Below are 26272 nucleotides of genomic sequence, written 5' to 3' on the forward strand. Positions count from 1 at the left end.
ATATCTCAGCCCAGAAAAGGAACTAGACATTGAGGCATAATTAGGAATGTCTGAGAGAATGGGAAGTTGTCTATGGAACAGAGTAATAGGGGAGTCTTTCTTGGATAGATGGTCTTTCCTCCTACCCCAACAATAGGAGAGGTGGACAGCACTATTTAACCCCAGAATTCTGTCAGGCCTAAGAAGGTAGCCCCGGTGTCAAGGAGAAAGTCAACCTTGCGCCTATCCACCTGAATCTGCACCCTGGGTCCCTGTCTATTGATCATTATGGCTGGGGACAAGGACCCAAGACTCCGTCAATTGATTGCCATGCCCAGAAGGTCGGAGGATTCCCTGGCCATAGGCCTCCTATGGGATCTAGGACAGTCAGAGCCCCAATGACCTTGTTGTTGATATTTAGGGCATGGGGTACGTGGAGTACGTAGTGTGGGGCATGCCCTGACCCAATGTCCCTCCTTGCCACACTTGAAGTAGGTGCGGCGGCGGGGCGGGGGGGGGGGGGGGGTTGACCCGCGGTGATGGGTGATGACCCGAGGAAGCACCCTGCAGGGCCTGGGCTAGCATCTGAAATTTCTCAGTCTGGCAGGGCTTTGTTTGAGCTTTTTTAGTTTGGCCCGGATGTCGGGATAGTTCTGCGAGAGGAAATATGTCATAAGGACATGACGGCCATCTGTGGTTTCGGGATCTAGGTTACTGCTGAAGGGCTTTCGTAAGCTGATCCAGAAATTCCGATGGGGTCTCTTGTAATTTTTGGAAATTGACGGCCTTACGTGCCGCTTTTTTGAGCCCAGCAATAATACATTCAAAGAATCAGTCCCTACTCTGTGTGCCAACTTGTATATTATCTGGGGCAGCAAGTGGCCCCGGAGGGTGACTGGGATTAACTCGGTGAGTTTCATCCGCATGGGCTCTGGCAAGTTCCCAGACTCTGGTACGTTCCTCAAGAAGGAGAGTATTAGCCAATAACATATAAGTGAAGCTATAAGCCTGGAGGACCCATTGAAACTCTCTTCTGTGGTGAATGAGCCCAACCTTCGCTCAAGTTGCGTGAGGTCATTCATAAAGAATGGGACATGTACCTGGATAATGCCCTCAGGTCCAGCAACCTCTCTTAAGGGGGTCATGGTTTGTGGGACTAGTTTGGGAGGATTAAAGTTGTCGGCCGAGTCAGGGGGAGCACCTGAGGGGCTGGACGGAGCCAACGGGGGAGGTCGGTAGGGATGGGGTTCATCTGCTGGATAGGCTGGGGTGAAAATGAAGAAGAGAAAAAAAGCCTCAACATAGGGGATCTCCTTCCACTTTTTTGAGCACTCGCAGAAGTTAAACAGATCTCTGAGAATTGTGGGATCTAGGGATCCTCCTAGGGGCCATTGACTTTGATTGTCTAATTGATAGTAAGGCCAATCTTGTGTGCAGAGTTTAATAAGTGGGAATCTGCATGAAGGGAACAAGAGGCCCCCATAGTTCAGGAGAGGGACAAGAGTGGTTAAGAGAGAGAGAGGAGTGCCTGTTCTTCCACCCCTCAGTACCTCCCACTCATGAACCGGGTTCCAGAGAGTCCACCGTGACTGTGAAGGTCGTGGTGGGGTGCGTTCTCTCCTCCAGATTGGGCGTCAGAGGTTTTCCGGATGATCACGGTCAAAGCCCCTGTGTAGCCCGTCTGAAGTTGGATACCCCATAGGGGAACTCACCTACTGAAGAGCCAGTGTTGTGTGAGTAGCAGCAGTGCTCGAAAGAGTGGACGATGACGGCAAGCCTTGAGAGGGGGGGCCCTCGAGCACCAAGGCATTCCCCATCCCAGGTTTTGGTACCAATGAAAGAATGAACAAGGCCCGTGGTCAGAGAAAATGCCCGTTTATTGAGGAACAGCTCTGCATATTTATAGAGCCGGGGGCAGTTTGACAGTTATGACAGTTTAGTGGTTGAACGGTTTGACAGTTGGCATGGGGTGCTTTCTGATTGGTGGGTAAGGATCATGTGAGTCAGCAGAGCTAGTCTGATTGGTGGGTAAGGATCATGTGAGCCAGCAGGGCTCACCATTGGATGACTCTTCTTGGGGGATGGGGAAGTTAGTCTTTGGAGCCCGGCAGACTCCCAACAGTTTTGTTTCTCTTTTGGTTAGGTGCTGTGATTGTCTCCACACCCCAAGACATTGCATTGATGGATGCACACAAAGGTGCTGAGATGTTTCGAAAAGTCCATGTGCCGGTAAGCATCGACAGCTACATTATTGAAAAAAAATGAAACTCTTCTAACTGAAGAAGCAAGTAATTGAAGAATATAGTCTGAGTTTTAATTTAGTCCAGTACAGAAATTTTTATGAAATTCCTAGTTCATATTTATGGTCACTTTAAAAGCTCTTATAGGTACCTGTCTATACATTATTAATTAAGAAAAATTCTGAAATATCCTTCTGATACAAGTTTTCTGAAAAAGTACTATTCCTCTCAAATACTTGTAGCCTTCTTCACTAAAAAAAAAAAAAAAAAAATGACAATGACGAGCATTTTAGAAAACTAGGTAGACAGACTTGAAGAGATCATTTATGGGAGAACAAGTGAAAAAAGAATACTTTTTTCTTTTGTTGTCTCCTGCTATTATGGTTTGATGTGAGTTGTCCCCCTTCATGTGAGACAATGCAAGAAGGTTCAGAGTAAAAATTATTGGATTGTGAGAGCCTTAACCCAATCAGTGTATTAATTTCCTGATGGGATTAACTGAGTGGTGACTAGAGGCAAGTGGCTGGAAGAGGTGGGACATTGGGGATGTGGTTTGTGGGTATATATTTTGTGTCTGGCCAGTGGAGTGGCTCTGCTTTCTGATCATCATGTGAACTGCTTACCTCTGTCACACTCTTCTGCCATGATGTTCTGCTTCACCTCGAGCACCTCCAGCCTCCTCAAGGAATAGAGCCGGCTTTCTATGGACTAAGACCTCTAAAACCATGAGCCTGCAAATAAACTTTTCCTTCCCTACAATTGTGCTGGTTGGGTACTTTAGTCACAGCAGCAAAATAGCTGACTAAAACACCTACATTTTAACTCACTATTAGCCTACCTTCTTCTAAGAGATACTTCAGGATTTTCTGCACAGTATGATAAAATTGAACAAGGTAAAAATATAATAAAACAGACAAAGAATAATTTAAATCAGATAGAATGAATAGAAAGTCAGTATAAATGCATGCCATTAGAACTTCAATACCTGCTGGAGGCATGCCCTGAGTTTTCTACCAGCCAAGGGCACCATTAAAACACCCTCAACTACCACAAGGTGAAAAAAGTCTGGGTGCTCCAGAGAAACAGCTGAGACCAGAAGAGAACTTTTCTGTGTTCTCAGAAAGAAGGAACTATATATATTGAACATGTTCTCATTACTTCTTTACAATAAAAAAAGTTTTCTCCTTCAAGTATGCCTCAACAAGAGAAACTGTGCCAGGGGACAATTAGAGTAAGCTAAGGTGACAAGGTGTACAAGGTGTACAAGTACAAGGTCAAGGTGATACTTCTGTCTATGCAGCTCTCTAGTGGACTTGCTAACTTCAAGGATAGATTTTAAAGTTTATACAACAGAGCTTTTTTAGCTCTTGGATTAGCTTCAGAGATCTCATAATTCTCTCTATCTCCTGTTTCCCATAACAAGTTGTATGCTCAATTATGTTCATTTTGGCATAGAAAGAATTCATAACTATCTTCAGATACTTCAATGAGACCATGACACAGGATAAGACCCAATAATGTATTAGAATGAATGGACTCTCAGAAAAGCTTTCATAAATATTTATCAGGGGAGATTTGAAAAGTATAAAATTGTACAATAGTGGGATTCAGGTGACCCTCCTTGACAAGTACCTCTTCTCTCTTGCCAGTTAATGCAGAGCTGTGTGCATTGACAAGATGTGGAGCTCTGGGTTGGATCAACATGCTCTGGTGAAAATAGAGGAGCCTGGGAAGTGGGGGTTGTGGCTCAGTGGTGGATTACTTACCTTACATGCACACAGCACCACAGGGCAAAAAAAAGAAAAAGAAGAGAAAATTAAGCCTAATAAGGAAGACACCTTAACTCTTACCTTCCAAGTAATCTAAGGCTATTTTTCACTAGCAAGGGTAAAATTGTGATTGATAAGTAGTGTAGGGCCAGTGTTCTATGTTGTGAATTTTAGCTTAGAAAAATTTTAAAGCAATGATATCCAAATGGTCATCTCATAAAACTTTGTCTCTAAAACACCTAGTTTGAACAGAGTGACTTTATGTCCTCCAAGAAAAACTAGAAATGAATAATGCCCACCCAGATAGCTAAATAGGTTTGCTTATTATATGATATTTTAAATTATAAAATTAAGAGAGAGGGCTTTCTACTAAAAATGATGACTCTGAATTTACAAGTAATCTGTCATTCTTTCTGGCAGAAATGAGGTAACAGGGCCCATGGTCTGTTAAGATCGCCTTAAGATTAGGATAATGGCCTTCTTTCTGTGTGTAAGTAAATGCTTAACTTCTCATTCTGTAAGGTGGAGGTAGAGAAACTTGTCTAGCTCATTCGAAACATCATGAAGTCTGTGAGGAAAATAAACTTAAAAGGGTGGGAATAAGAACTTTTTCCTATTTTATCCCCTTGTCAATAGACCATTTCAGCTGACACTGTCATTTGAGGTGGCAGCAGCTATGGGGAATTTCCTACTAGACTACTAGACTTTGCTAGTTGAGAGTCTGATAACCATAGTTGCCAAATTCAGCATGTCTAACTCCTTTTAGTTCAGGAGTTAACTTGCACTTACTGGCAGCCCGTGGCACTTACTACCTGTTAATAAATAAAAAGGTAAACAGCCTCATACTGTTCTAACAAAATTTTCTCTAGGTTTTAAGACAGAAAGTAGAAAGTTACTCCTTCTAGAACATAACAAAGGGGGAAAGGGATGGTCACAAAATCCAGGTTAGGCTACTATTAGGTGGATGCCATTGAAAGGTAAAAGTTGAGGATATTAGGGAATGCGGGAAGAAGTATCTCAAGTGAAGGATGATGGGCTGTATAAGGCACATAGGAGTATTTCAGGCATTATTTAGAGAATAAGAGAACTGTTTGGGATCGAACAGTTAATGTTGGAGTTCAGATTTACAGAACTGGAGCAGATCTGGGTCATGGTAAGGTCCAGGATGTGGTTGTGGGTGTGTGGGACTGAAGGAGAGTAGAAATAAGTCACTGAAGCTGTGTAATCTAAGATTGATTCCAAGATGGAATTAATGGTTCCTTCCTTTGTTTTTTTTTTTATGCCTTCCAATATCTTTATTATAGCCCTATTTTTTCACCCATATTTTAAAATTATTTGCCCTTTCAACTGTGAAATTTTTTAAGGAGGTAGACTGTCTTAATGATTTCTTAAACTTTCAGACCAAAAAAGATGTTCAACAACGTTTACAAGTAAATGAGTGAGAACTATTTTGACAATGAGCTCTATCTGTGATTTGACAACCATAGTGCAGCTACCTTGAGAAGGGAATCTGGGCTGAAAGTGAGAAGTGGATTTGATCACTTCTAAGATCCCCTGGCTCTTAAAAGCCTCAGAGTCTAAATAATGGTAAAGTGTTTGAAATTAGAAAGTGTTCCATAAATGCAAAGGAGATGTTATGCTTTATTTATTCCACTTTATTCCATTTTTTCCCCTGGTTTTTAGTCTTGTTCTCTGTTTTCCCCCTTTTGAAGTGCATTAGTTACCATGGAAACAATGATGTCATTGGAATTCATTGGTATGGACTGAGTTAGTAATGTCTGCTGAAGATAATTTAAATGATTTTCTTAAAACTCAATGCATAGATATCGAAAGGTGGAGAAGAAATGAACTATTAAATTCTCTATTCTGTGCTTGAAATGATATCAACTATGCCAGTACTTGTAGGCTCACAATTTTTTTAAATTAAGAACATTCAGTTTTACACATTTTTAATAAGTAATTTATGTAATTTCTCACCTAACCTATTTTTTGTGTGTGTGTGTTGAAACTCTTTAATTTTTTATTGTTGGCTGTTCAAAACATTACATAGTTCTTGATATATCATATTTCACACTTTGATTCAAGTGGGTTATGAGCTCCCATTTTTACCCCATATACAGATTGCAGAATTACATCAGTTACACATCCATTGATTTACATATTGCCATACTAGTGTCTGTTGTGTTCTGCTGCCTTTCCTATCCTCTACTATCCCCCCTCCCCTCCCCTCCCCTCCCCTCTTCTCTCTCTGCCCCCTCTACTGACATTCATTTGTCCCCCTTGTATTATTTTTCCCTTTCCCCTCACTTCCTCTTGTATGTACTTTTGTATAACTCTGAGGGACCTTCCATTTCCATGCAATTTCCCTTCTCTCTCCCTTTCCCTCCCACCTCTCATCCCTGTTTAATGTTAATCTTCTTCTCGTGCTCTTCGATCCTACTCTGTTCTTAGTTACTCTCCTTATATCAAAGAAGACATTTGGCATTTGTTTTTTAGGGATTGGCTAGCTTCACTTAGCATAATCTGCTCTAGTGCCATCCATTTCCCTGTAAATTCTATGATTTTGTCATTTTTTAATGCAGAGTAATACTCCATTGTGTATAAATGCCACATTTTTTTTTATCCATTCATCTATTGAAGGGCATCTAGGTTGGTTCCACAGTCTTGCTATTGTGAATTGTGCTGCTATGAACATCGATGTAGCAGTGTCCCTGTAGCATGCTCTTTTTAGGTCTTTAGGGAATAGACCGAGAAGGGGAATAGCTGGGTCAAATGGTGGCTCCATTCCCAGCTTTCCAAGAAATCTCCATACTGCTTTCCAAATTGGCTGCACCAATTTGCAGTCCCACCAGCAGTGTACAAGTGTACCCTTTTCCCCGCATCCTCGCCAGCACTTGTTGTTGTTTGACTTCATAATGGCTGCCAATCTAACTGGAGTGAGATGGTATCTTAGGGTGGTTTTGATTTGCATTTCTCTGACTGCTAGAGATGGTGAGCATTTTTTCATGTACTTGTTGATTGATTGTATGTCCTCCTCTGAGAAGTGTCTGTTCAGGTCCTTGGCCCATTTGTTGATTGGGTTGTTTGTTCTCTTATTGTCTAATTTTTTGAGTTCTTTGTATACTCTGGATATTAGGGCTCTATCTGAAGTGTGAGGAGTAAAGATTTGTTCCCAGGATGTAGGCTCTCTATTTACCTCTCTTATTGTTTCTTTTGCTGAGAAAAAACTTTTTAGTTTGAGTAAGTCCCATTTGTTGATTCTAGTTATTAACTTTTGTGCTATGGGTGTCCTATTGAGGAATTTGGAGCCCGACCCCACAGTATGTAGATCGTAGCCAACTTTTTCTTCTATCAGACGGCGTGTCTCTGATTTGATATCAAGCTCCTTGACCCATTTTGAATTAACTTTTGTGCATGGCGAGAGAAAGGGATTCAGTTTCATTTTGTTGCATATGGATTTCCAGTTTTCCCAGCACCATTTGTTGAAGATGCTATCCTTCCTCCATTGCATGCTTTTAGCCCCTTTATCAAATATAAGGTAGTTGTAGTTTTGTGGATTGGTTTCTGTGTCCTCTATTCTGTACCATTGGTCCACCATCCTTGGCAAAACATTACAGGAAGAGGAAATGGAAAATAACAATGAAAACCAACAATGGGAGGTAGGACAGTAAAGGGGGAAAAATAATCAAAGAGGAAAACAAACCATGTTTAGTAACATAAATAAACAAATATGGCTGGAAGAACAACCCATATCTCAATAATAACCCTAAATGTTAATGCCTTAAACTCACCAATCAAGAGACATAGGCTAGTAGAATGGATCACAAAACAAGACCCAACAATATGCTGCCTACAGGAGACGCATTTGATAGGAAAAGACATACATAGGCTGAAGGTGAAAGGTTGGGAAAAATCATATCACTCATATGGACTTCGGAAACAAGCAGGAGTGTCCATACTCATATCAAATAAAATAGATTTCAAGCCAAAGTTAATCAAAAGGGATAAAGAGGGACACTACATACTGCTTAAGGGAACCATACACCAACAAGACATAAGAATCATAAATATATATGCCCCAAACAATGGTGCAGCTATGTTCATCAAACAAACTCTTCTCAAGTTCAAGAGTCTAATAGACCACCATACAATAATCATGGGAGACTTCAACACACCTCTCTCGCCACTGGACAGATCTTCCAAACAAAAGTTGAATAAGGAAACTATAGAACTCAATAACACAATTAATAACCTAGACTTAATTGACATATATAGAATATACCACCCAACATCAAGCAGTTACACTTTTTTCTCAGCAGCACATGGATCCTTCTCAAAAATAGATCATATATTATGTCACAGGGAAACTCTTAGACAATACAAAGGAGTAGAGATAATACCATGCATCCTATCTGATCATAATGGAATGGAACTGAAAATCAACGATAAAAGAAGGAAGGAAAAAGAATACATCACTTGGAGAATGAACAATAGGTTACTGAATGATCAATGGGTTATAGAAGACATCAAGGAGGAAATTAAAAAATTCTTAGAGATTAATGAAAACACTGACACAACATATCGGAATCTATGGGACACATTGAAAGCAGTTCTAAGAGGAAAATTCATTGCTTGGAGTTCATTCCTTAAAAAAAGAAAAAACCAACAAATAAATGATCTCATACTTCATCTCAAAATCCTAGAAAAAGAAGAGCAAAACAACAGCAAAAGAAGTAGAAGGCAAGAAATAATTAAAATCAGAGCTGAAATTAATGAAATCGAAACAAAAGAAACAATTGAAAAAATTGACAAAACTAAAAGTTGGTTATTTGAAAAAATAAACAAAATCGACAGACCCTTAGCCATGCTAGCAAAGAGAAGAAGAGAGAGAACTCAAATTACTAGCATACGGGATGAAAAAGGCAATATCACAACAGACACTTCAGATATACAGAAGATAATCAAAAATTATTTTGAATCCTTATACTCCAATAAATTAGAAGATAGTGAAGGCATCGATAAATTTCTTAAGTCATATGATCTGCCCAGATTGAGTCAGGAGGATATAGACAACCTAAACAGACCAATATCAATTGAGGAAATAGAAGAAACCATCAAAAGACTACCAACTAAGAAAAGCCCAGGACCGGATGGGTATACAGCAGAGTTTTACAAAACCTTTAAAGAGGAACTAATACCAATACTTTTCAAGCTACTTCGGGAAATAGAAAAAGAGGGAGAACTTCCAAATTCATTCTACGAGGCCAACATCACCCTGATACCTAAACCAGACAAAGACACTTCAAAGAAAGAAAACTACAGACCAATATCTCTAATGAACCTAGATGCAAAAATCCTCAATAAAATTCTGGCGAATCGGATACAAAAACATATCAAAAAAAATGTGCACCATGATCAAGTAGGATTCATCCCTGGGATGCAAGGCTGGTTCAATATACGGAAATCAATAAATGTTATTCACCACATCAATAGACTTAAAAATAAGAACCATATGATCATCTCGATAGATGCAGAAAAAGCATTCGACAAAGTACAGCATCCCTTTATGTTCAAAACTCTAGAAAAACTAGGGATAACAGGAACATACCTCAATATTGTAAAAGCAATCTATGCTAAGCCTCAGGCTAGCATCATTCTGAATGGAGAAAAACTGAAGGCATTCCATCTAAAATCTGGAACAAGACAGGGATGCCCTCTCTCACCACTTCTGTTCAACATAGTTCTCGAAACACTGGCCAGAGCAATTAGACAGACGAAATAAATTAAAGGCATCAAAATAGGAAAAGAAGAACTTAAATTATCACTATTTGCAGGTGACATGATTCTATACCTAGCAGACCCAAAAGGGTCTACAAAGAAACTATTAGAGCTAATAAATGAATTCAGCAAAGTGGCAGGATATAAAATCAACACACATAAATCAAAGGCATTCCTGTATATCAGCGACAAATCCTCTGAAATGGAAATGAGGACAACCACTCCATTCACAATATCTTCCAAAAAAATAAAATACTTGGGAATCAACCTAACAAAAGAGGTGAAAGACCTATACAATGAAAACTACAGAACCCTAAAGAGAGAAATAGAAGAAGATCTTAGAAGATGGAAAAATATACCCTGTTCATGGATAGGCAGAACTAATATCATCAAAATGGTGATATTACCAAAAGTTCTCTATAGGTTTAATGCAATGCCAATCAAAATCCCAACGGCATTTCTTGTAGAAATAGAGAAAGCAATCATGAAATTCATATGGAAAAATAAACGACCCAGAATAGCAAAAAGAACTCTAAGCAGGAAGTGTGAATCAGGCGGTATAGCGATACCAGACTTCAAACTATACTACAGAGCAATAGTAACAAAAACAGCATGGTACTGGTACTAACCTATTTTTATTACCTTCATTTACAAGGGAGTCCCAGGCCCATTGATTTGGAGTTCTTCCCCTACCATTTGAATTTTTGAGTCACAGATATTTCACTTCCTTCTTTGGTAATATCCTTCCCAGCCCATGAAAATTATCTTAGAATATGTTTACTCTCTTATTCCTTCCTCAAATAAGGGATCACTTAGTAAATACATATTTACTGATATTGAGTGCTTTCTGTAAGTACAGTACTATGATAAGCTTCCTTGTATGACTTAAAAAAGAAAAAAGGAGATGAAGCCTGTTTCTTCAATCTGCCAACTAACTCCATGGTGGTACAGGGTCTCTAAATTCTGAGGAGCATGAAAACACAATCCTCCTGCAAATGCCATGATTTTATTCTCTTTTATTGCTGAGTAATATTCCATTGTGTATATCTGCCACATTTTTTTTTTATCCATTCATCTATTGAAAGTCATCTAGGTTGGTTCCACAGTTTAGCTATTGTGAATTGTGCTGCTATAAACAATGATATGGCTGTGTCCCTGTAGTGTGCTGTTTTTAGGTCCTTTGAGTATAGACTGAGGAGAGGGATAGGTGGGTCAAATGGTGGTTCCATTCTCAATTTTCCAAGAAATCTCCAAACTGCTTTCCATTTTGGCTGCACCAATTTTCAGTCCCGCCAACAGTGTATGAGTGTGCCTTTTTCCCCACATCCTTGCCAACATTTATTATTGTTTGTCTTCAAAATGGAGTTAGAGAAGATGATGCTAAGTGAAGTTAGCCAATCCCAAAAAAACAAATGCCAAATGTTTTCTTTGATATAAGGAGGCTGATTCATAGTGGGATAGGGAGCGAGAGCATGGGAGGAATAGATGAACTCTAGATAGGGCAGAGGGGTTGGAGGGGAAGGGAGGGGAGAGGGCATGGGTTAGAAATGATGGTGAAATGTGATGATAATTATTATCCGAAGTACATGTATGAAGACATGAATTGGTGTGAAAGTATTTTGTATATGACCAGAGATATGAAAAATTGTGCTCTATATGTGTAATAAGAATTGTAATGCATCCTGCTGTCATATATATATATATATATATTAAAAAAAAAAGATAACACAATTCTCCTGTGGGCCATCATGGAAAAGTCATGCTTTTTAAAAATTTTTTCTTGGTACTATAATTTTATATATGCTGGTCCTTTGCTTTATAAGTCATTGTCAGCTAGGGAACTCATATCATTTTTCAAATTTCTGTTCAGGTATTACCTCCCCTAGGAAGCTTTTCCCAATATGTCAGGAAAAGTTAAATCCTTTCTCTGAACTATTTGTACATATATCTACTTTGGCTCCACTACAGGCTTACCTATCAGTTTTCACAGAAGAATGTGAGTTCCTGGATGGCAAGAAAACATGCCTTAAACCTTTGTAGATGCTAAGATACCTAGCATAGGTTGTCATGGTAAATACTTCAATCTAGGATATAACATCATCTACGGCATACTGTTCCATTTTCCCCAGGCTGATGGACTGCTCTGCCTTGAATTTTCTCTGCTGTAGCAAGCTGGTCTTCTACTTCTTTGGATTTCTATGTACCATTTTTTTCTTCAGAACCCTTGGCATCCTGTTTTCCTACTTTTTATCTGGGAAATCCTTTGGTACTTAGATTAAGCAAATGGCTTTTCTCTGGGAGACTTGGTGCCACATTGCCATTCACTAGGTGATATCTTTCTCTCTGTAGTCCAGCTGTACTCTATTTCTCCTTTTGTCAGTAATTTCTCATTTACAGTACTCTACTATAAGCTCTATGAGTACAGGGACCACCTGCTTCACTCTATGGATAGGACATGTAACTGCTCACTAAATAAATATATACTGAATGATTGAGTAGAATTTTCACAAGCATATCTAAGGACTTGGGAAAAGAATGTGATCTGAGAAGAATCAGAAAAGCTCAAGTTATGATCAGGATTATTCACTTTGTAGTTGGGGTAATGTATTGACGTAGGTCTGGTAGACCAAGGGATTTGGACTTTATTCTTTAGATTATAGGAAGGATCCATTTAGGACATGAAGTAGACAGGATAAAAAGTAGACATAGTTAGTATGGCCCTTTAAAAAGTTTAATTTGGTGGAGGTGAAAAGAAAGGAGCCAGGAGACCATGATGGCACTAAGGAAGCATTTGCAACAGTTAAAGTTATTCACACTACTAGCTGTGACCCACCAGTGATCATGAAATCGATAGTGAGAGATGTAACCAAATATTAAGCAATATTAGAGTACATTGCTCTTAGGAAGAGAAAATCTTATTTCATAAAGATTTGATGTCAGTTATAAATGCACATATATATGTGTTTATACTGGGTCAAGATGTAAAATATTTTTATTAACAGGAAGACAATCTAAAAAGTTAGAAAAAAAACAGGTGCAGTGGCACATGCTTGTAATCCTAGCAACTCAAGGGACTAAGGCAGGAGGATTGCAAGTTCAAGGCCAGCCTCAGCAACTTAGTGAAACCTTGTCTTAAAATTTAAAAACAGGGCTGCAATTGTGGCTCAGTTGTAGAGTGCTTGCCTAGCATGTGTGAGGCAATGGGTTCAATCCTCAGCACCACATTAAAAAAATAAAATAAAGGTATTGTGTCCACCTACAACTAACATTTTTTTAATTTAAAAATAAAGTAAAATTTAAAAGGCTCGGGTGTGACTCAGTGGTAAAGCACCCCTGGGTTCAGTCCCCAGTACTAGGAGAAAAAAAAATGTTAGAAAAACACTGGAGTAGGTGATAGGTAGTAAGAATCTGATTTAAAACAATGGCAGTGAACATAGTAAGGGGAATTGAATGTACCTGACATTTTCAAGGAAGAATTAGAAAGCTTGGCAATTGACTTCATGAGGTCAGGGGTTGAACCAAAAAGTCAGAAATCAAAGAAATGTTGAGAGTTATGTTGCCATTAATAAATCTATCAGGGACTGATTTTCTGATCAGGGTGACAACAAACTAGAAATAAGAGGTTAGATGCTTACTCATGAATCTCTGCCCTTATTCATTGTGAAGGTTATGATTTAATACTGTTTGTCAAGGAAGAGACTGAAAGAGAAAGCAATTTGGTCCTGGCTTTTTTAATATCATTTGCATCAGATAGAACCACTTATTATTCATATTTTGTAACTATTTAGAGGATTCTTTATTTAATGTTCATTTTTATTTCATTTAGTTTCAAATTAAATTACTCTCCAAATTTTATAATTTTGGGGTGATAAGACGTTTTACTTGCAGAGCCATTGTTACCTAGTAGTGAAGAGCAGGAGCTCAGGAATTTGAACTGTAGAGTTCAAATTCCAGCTGTGTCATTTTGTAACTCTTATGATATGAATAAGTTATTCTATACCTCAATTTTCTCATTCATAAAGTGGGGATTATAGTAGAATTTCCCTCAGGGAGTTGAGATGAGAAATAAAGGGGATAATGTAATGCTAAATGACTCATTACAGTGTTTGGCACAATCTGAACACTCAATGTTGATATAATGTCATATAATTAATGTCCCTTATTATAATAACTTTTCATGATGTTGTCATTGAAGCAGATGACTTTGTAATTCATAGATGTTTATGTATTTGGCTTAGGCATTTTTGACTAATGCATTATTTGTTAATAAGAATTTTGACAAGAAGTTTTTAAACATTTAGATAAATACTGTATGAGATTTCCTTAATTTTGAGTATTTTAGTTGAACCTAAACCATCCTTTTTCATAAAGAGTTCTTAGGTTGCTAAAGTCATTAAGATTCTAAAAATCTGCATTATTTAAACTTTGAAATAAGTTGAGCTAATTGCTGTCACAAACACACCTCAAAATATATAATGATGCAAATACAAGTTTATTTTTTGTTCACATTAACATTGCTAGTAGATTAACAGGCAGTCAGGGTAGTCTTCTTCCATGTGATCATTTAGGCTGTTGTTGCCTCTGTCATTTTTCATAGACGTATGTTATAGTTGTAGAAGGACACATATCTTTATTTATTTTTATGTGGTGCTGAAGATTGAACCCAGTGCCTCACATGTGCAAAGCAGGTACTCTACCACTGAGCTATAGCCTCAGCCCCTCACATTTGACTTTTAAGGTCTTCCTTGGGACCATCTTTATTCTAGTCATCCTGGAGGGAAAGACACAGTACAGAAGCATGTTCATGGAAATTTTTATTGACCAAGCCTAAATGCAGTACAGAAACTTGTACTTACATTCCACTAGGTGAAAGTCAGCTAGTCACATTAGCACAAGGAGACCCCCATGTGTAGTTGAGCTATGTGCCAAGGAAGATGAGACCATTGATTTTGGTGAGAAGCCAACAGTCTATACCATATAATTGGCCAGGCAATAAATATGAAGATTAAAGCCTAATGTTGGTCATTTACTTTATTTTTTCCTAATAAATAACTCTGAAAGTTCTATAGCAGCCTTGCAAATAGTTATTCATTTTATAAGAGAGAGATTGGTTTACTTTGTCTACTAAAAACAAAGAAAGAAAAATCCTGTTTTGTTCTGGAACTTTTTAGTAATTTGTAAAGGTAAATGGTTATATTGTCTTCTAAGAAAAACTAGATGATATTACAACCTCGAATAGACACTTCTTATCACTGTTTTCTTTCCATTTCCCACTTTCATAACCAAATATCCTACAAATGTGAAACACCTTCTTGACAATAAAGATCAGAATTGTGGTTTATTATTTTTCTGGCAAAGTAATCATTTATGGGCCAGGTGTGGTGGCGAATGCCTATAATCCCAGCAGATTGGGAGGCTGAGGCAGGAGGATCACAAGTTCAAAGCCAGCCTCAGAAAAAGCAAGGTGCTAAGCAAGCAACTCAGTGAGACCCTGACTCTAAATAAAATACAAAATAGGGCTGGGGATGTGGCTCAGTGGTCGAGTGCCCCTGAATTCAATCCCTAATACAAAAAAAAAAAAAAGTAATTATTTATGGCAAAAAGTTATTCATTTGAACTGAGTGCCACATCTACATCCTTGAATGCCTTCAGAACTCCTGTGTTTGTAATGTCAACCATAGCATTTTTAGCATCTAGTTAGTCCTATTTTACCTAATTTTCTTGCCTACCAGCACTAAAATTAAAAAATAGGTACTCTTTTGTGGAAGTGGAGGCAAGTGATATATTTATTCTTTTTTATCCTTGAGCATAATTTTTCCTATGTGATCATCAAGAGGTTCTACTTAACTCTCTAGTGTGTTTACTACCTTTGATGTTCTATGGTTTGGATGTGGTTTGTCTTCCAAAGGCTCATGTGTTGGAGATTTCTATCTTTAGTGTGGTGGTGGTATCTTCAAGAGGTGGGGACTAGTGGAAGTCCTTCAGTCATTGGAGGCATGCTCTTGGAAGGGATGATGGGGACCTTGAGCTTTCTTGAGAATGAGTTACAAAAGTAAGACTGACCCCTGAATCAGTATCTAGCTTTCTGTTTGGCAGTACAATCTCTTGCTCTCCCAAGCTCCTGCCATCTGCCATGATGTCCTCACCAAAGCCAAACTGATGTCAGGGCCATGCCCTTTAATCTCCAAGACCATGAGCTAAATAAACCTCTTTCCTTTAAAATGTTAGCTTACCTTAGGTATGTTGTTATAGTAATGAAAAACAGACTACTGCAGATATATTTAAAGAATCTCTCAGTATTGCCTGTGGAAACCTTACAATGTACTATTTAAATTCTTTTTAGGAATGTATGTTAACTGGTTTGCATATGATATATCACATGTGGCTTCCTTCTTCACAATTGGGTAATTTTAGTTTTAGAAAAATGACTTTTCTCTAGTGATAACCTTTACAAGACCAGACAGCATTCTGCATCTTAGCCATAATTACTTCTTAGAGACTGAAAGTGTATGTTCATCTGTGTCTTGCCACAGGATCTCTCAATTCATATGTGTTTTAAATTAGGATGCTCTTCTTTGTGATTTGGATTAATTAAACTCATCCTTGCAAACAAGCCTGTGAAATAGAGGACATTATTTAACCAAGTAGTAGCCTGCTGTTTTATAAAGCGCTCCCCCGCCTCCCTCTCCCTCCCTCCCTCCCTCCCTCCCTCCCTCCCTCCCTCCCTCCCTCCCTCCCTCCCTCCCTCTCTCTCTCTCTCTCTCTCTCTCTCTCTCTCTCTCTCTCTCTCTCTTCCCCCTTCCCCCCGTGCTGGGAATTGAACTCACTTGCTGGGCAATTACTGAACCACTGAGATATTACCCCATCCCCTAGACCCCACATTCTTATCTGCAATTTCTGTGGATGATCCAGAGTTCGAGTTGAGTACTGTCATCATCAGGGAATATCTCAGGGTGAGATAACTGTAGGATATAGGAGTCTTCATTATAATTTGCTTCTCATTGGGATTCCGATTATTCAGGTAAACAAATGAAACCAGAAGAAAATGATGGATTAAAAAATAGAGAGGAATTAAAAATCTATAAATTTTGTTGATATAAAGTCGAATAAGGATTAAGGGAAAGGGAGTTTCATGCTCAGGATCTTGGAGAAGAGAATGAAGTCTGAAGCTTGACTGTGGCACCAAGTGGCAAGAAGTTGGTTCTAATCAGGCCTTCCTTGCAACTGTGCTCTTAATTATTATGTTAAATTGCTCTACTAAACCATGTGGATAGGGCTGGGGAGGTGGCTCAAGCGGTAGCGCGCTTGCCTGGCATGCGTGCGGCCCGGGTTCGATCCTCAGCACCACATACAAACAAAGATGTTGTGTCCACCGTAAAACTAAAAAATAAATATTAAAAAATTCTCTCTCTCTCTCTCTCTCTCTAAAAAAAAATAATAATAAATAAATAAAAATAAACCATGTGGATATTCATTATCTCAGGCTACCTAATTCCATACACCAAATCCTCATCCATTTACTTTTTTTTTTTTTGGTAAATACATACCAGTAACTTAAATAGTTTGGATTGTGGCTTTGTTATTTACAGTGTAATCTTGAACAAATAATTTAGCTTTACTGTTCTCTTCCATGAAATAGAGATGGCAATATCTATCAGTCACTGTGGCACATATATGCAGTATGTAGTACAACCTCAGTACCTAGTATTATAAATGGTAGCTCTGAATGTTGTTTCTATAGTGGTAGACTTTAGACATCATTATAATCCTCATTTTAGAGATTAAGAATTCAAGGAATAGAAAAGTTTAGTTATACATCATGGTCCCACAGCTACTTAGTTGGTCTCTGAGAGCAACATGGATGCAGGCCTCCCTACTTATTGTTCTTTCCATGTCAGACTACTTCTTCTGAAAAAGAAAAAGAACACTCATCTCATTTTTTAAAATTATAATATCTATAGACATGCTTCAGATGTCTACCAAAAACTGGTTTGAGGCTAATGGAGAACTGAAAAGCACTTATGAATCTAATCTATTTCATTTATTATAATTCATTCTCTATTTAACAATGAGTTTTTCCTCCTTAATTTTTCTTGAAACATAGCTTTTAATCCATATGACAGTCTCCAACCAGCAAGCATTTAACCTGATTGTAACCTTGAGAAATTGAATTATATAGTAGCCTGAAAATCTTGCTTGTTACTTACCTGAATCTGGGTTTAAAATGTCAAGAAGAAATTAAAATTGGGGCCTTTTGAGCCTGCTTAATTCAGTACCTTTAGACACAAAAATCCAATATTCAGAGCAATGTTGATATTTCAAGAGAGTCAATTTTTTAAAAGTTAATAAAGGAAGTACCCTTCTGAGCCAATGATGGATTGAAATAACATATAAAATGTTTGTGGTGGCTGATGTTAGCTTTCTTTCAGTAAAACAAGCTGAGGTTAAAAAGAAAAGGAGCTTATACTTTGATGAGGCATTAAAAAATGATTGAGCATGCTTACAGCTGCATCTCAATGGCATTATGTAAATTAAGCTATAACAAACGTCTGTTCTATAATGTTTCTGCTATCACAGGAAATACACAATAGCTCTACAATAAACAAACAGCTTAACAATACATAAAGTATTCGTAAAATGTAAGGCTTTTTTGGTGGGGGCCATGTGGAAATGAATTCTTTCCTATTTAAGAAAGAAAAAATTTTATGAACAAAATTGGAATATGGATATTCTAATGTTCTTCCTTAGTTTATTAGTTTTCCCCATTCAAAGCCCCAGTGATTATAGAGGATTGCTCTTAAATGAATATGATCAGTGATTTCTAACTTTTTAATGCTCACACCTTTCTTTTATGTTTTTCTCCAGCTCACCCTATGTTTTGAAAGAGCTGTTTGCCACACAGTCTGCATGTGTTATTTAATAACTAATATATTTAATTAACTAAAGAGAGGATACATAATATATGTATATGTGTGTCTATCCATACATGGGGTTTTATATGTATAAAACTGTTGTATGAGCTTCTGCACAGAACAAGATAACCACATAAGAGTGCTATCACTCTTTGTTGATGTGATTCCAGCTAAAAGCAAAGAAACTTGATAGTTTAATCTGTCTTGAGTATTCTTGAAAGTAAATGTTTCTTTTCTGTTCAATATTTTAAAATATTTATAATAAATCACAGAACCTGATAAAATGTTTTTGGACATCATTAGGACTTTGAAACTTTAAATAGGATAAATACCAAAATATATTGTATATAAATGTAACTTATAAATTTTTAGTACCCATATTTTTAAAAGTAAAAATAAAAAACAAGAAAATGGGTGAAATTAGGCACCTGTGAACAGATGAAAATAGGCCAGACACCTGATCAGGCATTTTATAGGAAATGACATGAAAATGACCAATAAATTTTTAAATATATTCAATTTAATTAATAATTATGGTAATGCAAGTGGAAAGGATAGCTGGGGTATAACCTAATACCCAATCCCCCACAAAAGGACATATAAAAACATTAATAGAAGCATTATTTATAGTATCCAAAGATTGAAAATAACCCAAGTGATCCTATAGGAGAATGGATATGAAATTTGGGGACCTAATGAAAATGAACCACACAGAAATAGTTTAGCTGGAAGAATCACATATACACAGAAGAATGTGTTGCATGATTTCATTCATATCAAGTTCAAGACCAGATAAAATTAATTTATGGTGTTAGAAATCAGGTTAGCAGTCTATTTTGGTGCTAATACCATGCTGTTTTTGTTACTGTTGCTCTGTAGTATAGTTTAAGGTCGGGTATAGTAATACCACCAGCTTTACTCTTCTTGCTAAGGATTGCTTTGGCTATTCTGAATCTCTTATTTTTCCAGATGAATTTCATAACTGCTTTTCTGTTTCTATAAGGAATGTCATTGGGATTTTGATCGGGATTGCATTGAATCTATATAGTGCTTTTGGTAGATTAGTGGTACAGAATAGAGGACACAGAGTCTAACCCACATGACTATAGTTATCTTATATTAGACAAAGGCACCAAAAACGTACATTGGAGAAAAGATAGCCTCTTCAATAAATGGTGGTGGGAAAACTGGAAATCTACATGTAACAAAATGAAATGAAACCTCTTTTCTCTCACCATGCACAAAACTCAATTCAAAGTGGATCAAGGACCTAGAAATTACACCAGAAACCTTGCACCTAATGGAAGAAAAAGTAGGCCCAAATCTTCATCATGTCAGATTAGGCCCCGACTTTCTTAATAAGACTCCTGTAGCACAAGAATTAAAGCCAAGAATCAATAAATGGGATGGATTCAAACTAAAAAGCTTCTTCCCGGCAAAGAAACAATCAGTGAGGTGAATAGAGAGCCTACAGAATGGAAGCAAATCTTTACCACAAGCACATCAGATAGAGCACTAATCTCTAGGATATATAAAGCATTCAAAAACTTTAACACCCAAAACAAAAACAAAACAAAACCAAATAAGCCAATCAATAAATGGGCCAAGGAACTGAACAGACACTTCTCAGAAGAGGATATACAATCAATCAACAGACATGAAAAAATGTTCAACATCTCTGTCAATTAGAGAAATGCAAATCAAGATTTCATCTCACTCCAGTCAGAATGGCAGCTATCAAGAATACAAACAACAATAAATGTTGGCAAGGATATGGGGAAAAGGTACACTCATACGTTGCTGGTGGGACTACAAATTGGTGCAGCCAATATAGAAAGCAGTATGGAGATTCCTTGGAAAACTTGGAATGGAACCACCATTTGACCCAACTATCCCACTCCTCAGTTTATACTCAAAGGACTTAAAACAGCATACTACAGGGACACAGCCATATCAATGTTTATAGCAGCACAATTCACAATAGCTAAATTGTGGAACCAACCCAGATGTCCTTCAGTAGATGAATAGTTAGGGAAACTTTGTTTTATTTATATATATATATATACACACACACATAGACATACACACACACACACACATACATACATACACACACAATGGAACATTATTCAGCATTAAAAGAGAATAAAATCATGGCATTTGCAGGTAAATGGATGGAGTTGGAGAATATAATGCTAATTGAAGCAAGCCAATCCCAAAAAAACAAAGGCTGAGTGAGGATGCTAACTCATAATGGCAATGGGTGGGGAGCATGGGAGGAATGGAGGAACTTTAGACAGGGCAAAGGGTAGGGAGAGGAAGGGAGGGGGCAAGGAGACAGGAAAGATGGTGCAATGAGTTAGACATCATTACCCTAGGTATATGTATAAAGACATGAATGGTGTGAAAAAACTTTGAGTACAATCAGTGACTTGAAAAATTGTGTTTTATATGTGTAATATGAAATGAATTGCATTATTCCATCATGTATAACAAATTAGAATAAATAAATTTACAAAAAAAGAAATATATACCTTTGGGGAAGTGTTTTGGAGGGTAACAAGGAAACTTCCAGGGTGCTGGCAGTGCTTAGCAGGATTTAGTAACATGGTTGTACTTTATTAAGTTCATTCAGCCATACACTTAAGATTTGAGCATGTTTTTGTGTGCATCTGTGATATACTTTGACAAAAAAATTGAAAATTAAACATAAACTTAAAAAAGTATTGATATGTTTTACCTGTTTTTACTCATACTGTCATTGATATTCAGTGTGTATTTTACACTTACAGCACATCACAGTTCTAACCAGCCACAGTTCAAGTGGTCAGTAGCCCCATGTGACAAATGATTATCTGATTGGACATTGCAGATCTATAACTTCATCATTTCACAGCTTCTTTGGGGTTAGACTTTTGTTTCAGATCTTTCATTGTAGTATTAAGAAGAACAGGAGGTTGTTTCTCCCAAGCAGCTCATTTTAATTTTACTGTTACTTTCTTGTTTTTATATAGTATTTCCTATTTAAATCAGATGGTTATTTTTGTGTGCAGGTATACAAGATGAGTAATATACCATTGTTTTAGTTACTTGTCCTATTGCTTTATTACTAGTCTTCTCATGACTACCTCTTTATTTAAGCAAATTTTTATTGGACTATGACTTACCTGCCTAAAAGGCACAAACTGGAAGTGTATCCACAATGAATTTTTACAAAGTGAACGTACACACTGTTTGTATTCAAGAAATAGAACAATGGAGAACCCAGAAATAAATTTACACATTTGTGGCCAGTTGTTTTTTGACAAAAGTGCCATGAATACACATGGGAAAAGGATAGTCCCTTCAGTAAATGGTGCTAAGATAACTGGATATTCACATGCAGAAGAATAAAATTAGTCCCTTATCTCATGTTGTATACAAAAGTAACTCAAAATGGCTTAAAGACTTAAATGTAAGACTTGAAACTCTAAAACTGTTAGAAGAAACTATGAGGGAAAAGTTCTCTGACATTGTTCTGATCAGTGATCTTTTGGAGATGAACCCAAAAGCACAGGCACCAAATGTAAAAACAGACAAATGTGATTTGTCTGCACAAGCAAGGAAACAATTAGCAGAGTAAACAGACCATCTGTGGGTAAAGGTATTTGCAAACCATACATTTGATAAGGTATTAATATCCAAAATACCTAAGTAACTCAGCTCAAGGGCTAGAAACAAATAACCCAGCTGAAAAATGAGCACATCCTCATCAACATTTGGTATTTGTGTTTGTTTTTGTTGTACTGATTTTCATCTTTCCTAAACTAGTCTTAAGCATGAATGTACTTTGGATTGGACATCCTCTTTTGTGAAGTGCTTATTAAGTCTTGTGTCTGTTTTTATTATGTTGTCTGACTTTTCCTTATTGATTTACAGGAGTTCTTTATATATTTATATATTTCAGGTAAAACCATCTCCTGCTCTGTGGTCTGCCTTTTCACTCTGTTGATGAAGTTCTAGTTAATAAAATGTCAAGTTGATGTTTAATGCCTCTTTGTATAGTTCTAGAAAAAACTCTGCCTGCCTCTACCTATTTTCTTCTATAAGTATTATTGTTTTACCTTTTTACATTTGATTCTACATCTATCTAGAATTAACTTTTGTGTATGTGGTGAGTAGTGGGTTGAGATTCATTATTTTCCATGTGAAATATGCAATTAACATGCAGTGCTATATCATCTCCTCTATAAATTAGTGTTTCATTACAACCAATTTTTTAATCAAGCAAAGGTATATACATATGAGAAGTTCTTAAGATAAGAAATTCTAAAGTTAAGTGGAATTAGTTTATTTAAGATGACCTAGGAAGCATTACTGGGGCATTTATCCTTGAACTGAAAGAAGTTAGATATTAGCAGTAATAGAGCCAAATGTTGTCTAAACCCTGGCTCTCAAACTTACAGAGGGTTCTTTATTTCCTAACTTTTTTGATTATGAATCCTTATCAGTAAATGATGCTTGAACATATACCCAATATATGAATATTTGTTATATATACATATATATAGTATATAGTATGCATATATTACTGAATTAATTCTATTTGTATTATAAAGCACAATAATTGAAATTAAAAAGGTGATCATAAAATAGGAATTCTAATATTTTCTTTATATACTTCTGTATCAGCCAAAAATGGGATAGGCCATGTGTGTTAACAATCCTTAAATTCCAGTGGTTTAAAACCACACCAGTTTCCTTTCTTTTGCTACATATCCATTGTGGTTTGGCTTCAACATTTCCTCTGTATTGTTCTAACTCTGGCACCCAGACTGACAGAGCAGCTCCCATCTGAAAGCTTGCAGGCACCAGGATAAAGAAAGATAATGAAAAACCAACACTTAAAGCTGAATTCAGCCTGGAAGGGACACGTGGCATTTCTGCTCACTTTTTATTGGCCAAAACAAGTTACATGTCATTACCTAATTGCAGAGGAGAAAAATCCTAACTTTGTGCCCAGGAGAACTAAACATATTTTAGATAGCACTAAAAATGATCACCTCTCCATGATTGATTTTGGAGCACACAGACCTGAATTTGTGTTTGTTTAGTAAATACACAAAGACAAATTTTTTTAGTTTTTTTTTCTGATATTTTGTGATGTTTTTTAAATCTGAGATAGGAACCCCAAGTAGTAAGTCCACTACGACTGCTGGCCACTTTGGCCTCTGTTACTTGAAACCGTTAGCAGCTTCTCTGTGCTCATTAGAGAACCCAGACACCTGAATGTGGCCCATATGCCCTGCCTTGCCATCCTGATTGCATGTCACTCTCATCACATCCCCGAGGCCTCAAGACTGGCCTTTCAATTTCTTGAAGGTAGACATATGCTCCCTGTCTTGAATATTTTTCTTCCCTTTTCCTAGTTTTTGCCTGGTTATCCTGTATCTTTTAGGTTAAAAGTTTCCTTAAAGAAACCCTCTCTGACTTCTAGAGTCAATGGAGTCTTCTCTGATCTGCTCTTTCATATACTTTGTGCTTTGCTTCCACAGAAATGTGTTTCTTGTTTAATCCATTTCTGCAATTAGAGCTCAAGCTTCAAGGGGGCCAGCATCAAGTCTGTTTGGCTCACCACAGTATATTAGCATTTGTGTTTAGCCTGGTTACTGGTATATAATAAGAGTGCATTAAATATTGTTTGGTTGTCGTTTCATATTTTATGTCTGTGACATTTATGTAGTCTATAGGGAATATGAGATAGTTATACAATCCATGGAGAATAATTTGATAATGAGAAGTAAATCATGCAAACTGCAGGTATATTCTTGTCTCTTATGTCTTGGGAAGTCTAAGAAATTCCAAGGTAATAAGGCTTTTCCTGTTCTCTATGAATTGAAATATGCCTTGCCTAGATTTTTCACTGTCTATAAATATCCTAATCTTATTTATTTAATGATATTTCTTATGTTTAAGTTGAAAGCCCTGCAGTCAGGGTATATAAAACATTTAACATAAATGGCAGAAAAACTGCCCAAGCAATAAGTATATTCATATGGACATAGTGAATAAAAAAAAAAAAAAAGTGCTCTGCTATGAAGCTGTGTTTTCTTCTAGCTTTCTGGAGTTGGTGCTGAATTACCAAAACCCAGTGTAATTTATTTTTGTGATACTTTGCATCAGCAAAAGGGTATATATTAGATGCTTGGAACATGCTTTGCTCCGAATTAATGTCTTTCACTGTTTGTCTTCATTTATATGTGTTGTGGGCAACCTTAGTCTTTTCTGTTCCTCTTTCCAAAAGAATAACAAATTTTATCACTTTCTTGTCTGTTTCATTATGGACTATCAATGCTATTCTTCATTTTATATGTAAATGTTCTAATCTTCTGCAGTGATAATCTTATGGTGGAATTGATAGGATGATCCAGACATTGTTATCTCTAAGCTTCTGATGGTAGTGTTCTGCATTTTTATTCTGGAAGGGAGTCACTGTTTTTCATCAATAAGAAAGCGAGATTAAAAGGATCATGAATACAGATTATATTTTCAGAGCCTGTGTATTTATCCAATGAATGTCTGTTAAGGATCTATTTTGTGCCAGAAGCTAGGGAACCCCAGAAAGAGATGGGAATTTTCTATATTACTACAAAACTTTGTTTCAAGCAATAACATTCTAATAAGAGCTGACAGGCTCAGTTTTCACAAGGATAGAATGGGGGTGATAAAATACTTATGAATTTTTTGTGAGGAGAAAATAAGATAGTCCCTTTAAAGCATTTATTCTAGTACGTGATCTGTAAGAAGCACTGTTTGGGCCTGTTTGTTGGTTGTTGTTATATGTTAGCTATTATTGACCATGAGACTTTGCCCACAGGTAAGCTCTTAACTATTTATTTTCCTCTATTTTCTCCCCTCTTGTTTTCTCCATATTGTTATCAGGACTAATCTGATTGTGTAACACTACCTCTTTGATATCACCTTTTTTTGTTTTTAAAAACCTTTGTGGTTTCCTGTGTCTAAGTCTCAGATATATGGATGGCATTTGGCACCTTACCTTCTGACCCTGGCCTTCCTTAATAAACCATCTTCTGTCTTGACCACACACTAGGTTACAAATTATGTGGGCCCAAATAGTTACATTTGGCTGCCTCGGTTTGTGCCCTTTCTTCTGCCTGTATTTCCTTTTGTAGGCCTTGCCCACTCTTGCCACTTGCAACCTGAAGAAACAAATGTCTGTGAGCGACTCAAAAACTCCTCTTATTCTTCCCAGGCAGTTTTTCGTGGCTCCTGTTTACTCAGTGACTTTTAGTACTTATCACTATATTAATTACCTATGTCTCTATGTCTCACTAGCTTGTGACTTCCTTGAGAGCAGAGTCTATAACTCATTGTATCACCACCTAGTAGGTACTCAGTGCTGAAATGATGTATTAAAATATGATGTAATTTTATTTTAATTTCAATGTGTGTTTTTTTTTTTATTCTAGGTTCTTGGTCTTGTCCAAAACATGAGTGTTTTCCAGTGTCCAAAGTGTAAACACAAAACTCATATTTTTGGTGCTGATGGTGCAAAGAAGCTAGCACAGACCCTTGATCTTGATGTTCTGGGTAA

General features: G+C 37.1%; 1 protein-coding gene across 1 annotated transcript in view; it reads left to right on the forward strand.

Annotated features, from left to right (window-relative positions):
- The window catches only part of Nubpl (NUBP iron-sulfur cluster assembly factor, mitochondrial), a 217510-nt gene that overhangs the window by 178613 nt on the left and 12625 nt on the right, over positions 1 to 26272 (forward strand). The window contains exons 8-9 of the mRNA XM_027929568.2: positions 2123 to 2208; positions 26148 to 26268. Of these exons, the coding sequence (XP_027785369.1) occupies positions 2123 to 2208; positions 26148 to 26268 (207 nt within the window). The remainder of the gene's footprint in view (positions 1 to 2122; positions 2209 to 26147; positions 26269 to 26272) is intronic.

This window comes from Marmota flaviventris, chromosome 2, assembly GCF_047511675.1.
Source record: "Marmota flaviventris isolate mMarFla1 chromosome 2, mMarFla1.hap1, whole genome shotgun sequence".
In the NCBI taxonomy this organism is placed as follows: domain Eukaryota; kingdom Metazoa; phylum Chordata; class Mammalia; order Rodentia; family Sciuridae; genus Marmota; species Marmota flaviventris.